At 33.6% G+C, this 2,834-nt stretch overlaps 1 protein-coding gene across 1 annotated transcript; it reads right to left on the bottom strand.

The window, feature by feature from the left end:
• Positions 1 to 338: 338 nt before the first annotated feature.
• Positions 339 to 2,524, bottom strand: Tsp_12350 (conserved hypothetical protein). Its single transcript, XM_003371105.1, has 3 exons — positions 2,476 to 2,524; positions 2,067 to 2,122; positions 339 to 380 (listed from the first exon to the last, which is right to left on the bottom strand). Exons 1-3 carry the CDS (start codon positions 2,522 to 2,524, stop codon positions 339 to 341), a joined length of 147 nt encoding a protein of 48 aa, XP_003371153.1.
• Between the last annotated feature and the right edge of the window lie 310 nt (positions 2,525 to 2,834).

Below are 2,834 nucleotides of genomic sequence, written 5' to 3'. Positions count from 1 at the left end.
TTAAATATACATGCATTCATAGCTAATCAACAGGAAAATAAGTTTCAGTATTAAGTTTTTACCTGAATGTAGCATTTGCACTTGCACATTGGTTACGCACAGCCTCCGTTTATCGAACAACACTGTGATAAAATAATAACTATGGATACGCTGTTTGCATTTCTCACATGCGTATTACTTAGTAACCTGCTTATCATTAATGTGGTAATTTAAATAATGTATATTACTGTATTTTCAGTTATTAATTATCTTTCTGAGATTTTATTTTAGAAGTATACTTTAACTTCATATTAAAATATGCTTTTACTTTTCCTCATTTTATCAGCTTCATTTCTTTTTTATGCTCTGCATTCTGTGTTCATGTAAAATAAAACTGTCTGCTGGAATTAAGTCATTTATATGAAATGAGGCTTGTATTTATTTCACTGACAACATTAAAGCTGTGGTGCAGCCAAGCCGGCTATCATCAGTTAGATTAATACTTGCAGATTTTCATGTACTATTAATTTATCGCTTTGTGATACATGCCTGAATTCCAGATATATTTTAATGTCGTTTGTGATTTTTGCCTTTTGTGTTTGTTTGCGCACAACGTGACGTAACATGATTTTCTGCCGAGTTGCACATCCCCGCACCAGTCCAATGAAATGGTCAACTTCATTAACAAGTACAATTTTCAAGTAACCGCCACAAATGCACTTCCTTTCCACGGTTTACCTATTTTGCAGTTATTTTTCCAAAAACTCTGCCTACTTTATTATACCTAAATTTCTGTCCCATCTTCCAATGTCTGTCGCTTCGACGCATTTTATTCGTGCAGTTTCCCTGTCTCATTCCTATGCAAATCCCGTACAAACACTAAAAACCTCTTCTCCCCTGCTGGAACCTCCATTTCAACTCCCAACTCTATCACCCACCCACCACCCGTACTCTCTCCTCCATCATAGCCTCAGTCAGTCGATTTTTTATAAAATTCCTGCAGGAAATGTTGCTCTTAGCTGCTTTCTTTGATTTCCTGATTCTTACGTAACTGACACTCTCATAAAACTCTAAATGTGCTTAAAATGGCACGATCAGTCGTATTTAGTGATCTTGAAAATGCCCCAAGATAGAATGTTATGTCTTAAATGAATCCTGTGCGATCGAACCGCACTTTACCAGCAAAAAAATAATTATGGAGTAGAAATGAAACGGAAAGTGCATATTTATAGTTTTTTAAAAAGAAATTATGTTCTTTCATTTAATGTTAAATATATAGAGGCGTTTAATTTATAAGAAGGGGCGGATGTAGTATACAAATAGATTTATCATGTACATGCATTATTATACATGACAGGCAGTCGAGGAACAAAAAGTGCCGTTTTTTCATTTAAACAAAATTGGAATCTCAAACACGTGCTAGAATAACTTTCAAATTAATAATTTTAATTGTATTTCAAATGAACGACACGTTTCAATTCCGTTTCAAACTGAACTTTTCTATTAGAAGATCAAGATCAATCAAAAAGACAGAAAGAACGAACACATTACTTAAAGTCCGTACAGTCGTTTTTCTGTCATGGTAATCCGGAAAAAGCTTTTTAGATACTTCTAGCACTTCAGTAAAGCTTCGTTCTGCGCTGGCTCTGTCGATTGTGTAAGTGAAGAAAATCTGTAGTAGTAAGGACGCAATCGGGTAATGATCGTTTGGGCGCAATGGAAGAGCATCAAGCGAATTAGCTGGATAATGTTAAAGATGTACGTTTTCCCACTTTCTTTTCAGCGTGTAATTTCACACTTGAGTAGCACGCTTTGGTCGTCGATATATCTTTATTAGGTGACCATCAAATTTTCTAATGGGCTTAAATCATGATCGAAATCGAGGTATAAGGGCCCTTATTCGCATGGCATTATTGCGGTGTTGAAGAACTTTGCCTACCATTATATGCTTTGTGTAATGTTATACCATTATTTATTTTCAGGCGAGCAGTCACTCTTAATTATTCACCTTGAATGTTACGTATTAGTATAAATTTTCTGAATTTAAAAATGATTGAAATACAGGTAAAATAATGTGTTCTACTTACATGTTGTCCTTCTTCCTCTGTCAGACTTAAGTAAGCATTTCTAACACTTCCTTCTTCTAAAAAATAATTACGAATTAGAAATTTAGAAACAAATTGCATGAACTTTAATATTTTTACCATGTACTGTTATTCGGATTCAATTACTTTCTATAACATGGCTATTGCACAATTGTTTATCTGATAATATTCATGCAAGTGACATAACATGTAACCGCATAATTATTGAATGACTTGCTTGCTTTTAACATGCAAATTGATTTGTGCATTTACGAAATGGTGAATGGCTGTCTTATGTAGGTTCCAGTAATGGTTATATTGGTTTGGTACTTGTATGTCTGCAGCATCTGTAAAAAACACTAGTAATATAGGGATAGGAATATTTCAATGTTATTAATAAAAGCGTAAAAACCAAATTTATTAGTCATATTGGGTAAGTCAAGCATAGAATATTTGCACATTGCCGAATATCATTTATCTGCAAGTTATAGACGATATGCAAGAGTGTGATTACATTTGCGCACCTTTTCTTGTGGTGACCAACAAAGTAACCGATCACAAACGTGACATTCTGTGATATTGAATGATAGTAAGTTCAGTTTGGGAAAGCAATCTAATTTTTGAAGAGTAAGAGCTTAATAGCATAAATTAAAAGTATTCTTTTATTAATTTGTTTGGAAAAATGAAAGCTCTTTTGTTTAAAGCATGTAAGGTGATGACCAATGCAAATAGTATGAAAATTCATTTCATCAAGTTCATTTAGCATATAAA

This window comes from Trichinella spiralis (assembly GCF_000181795.1).
Source record: "Trichinella spiralis strain ISS 195 chromosome Unknown Scfld10, whole genome shotgun sequence".
Taxonomy (NCBI): Eukaryota; Metazoa; Nematoda; class Enoplea; order Trichinellida; family Trichinellidae; genus Trichinella; species Trichinella spiralis.
This window is presented reverse-complemented; position numbering and strand designations above follow the sequence as displayed.

Coding starts and splice junctions, on each gene's coding strand:
- Tsp_12350 (XM_003371105.1), bottom strand. CDS start 2,524: ATGTGCAAATATTCTATGCTTGACTTACCCAATATGACTAATAAATTT. Junction 2,123..2,475: donor CAATATGACTAATAAATTTG/GTTTTTACGCTT, acceptor ATTATTTTTTAG/AAGAAGGAAGTGTTAGAAAT. Junction 381..2,066: donor CAGAGGAAGAAGGACAACAT/GTAAGTAGAACA, acceptor ACTTAATTCCAG/CAGACAGTTTTATTTTACAT.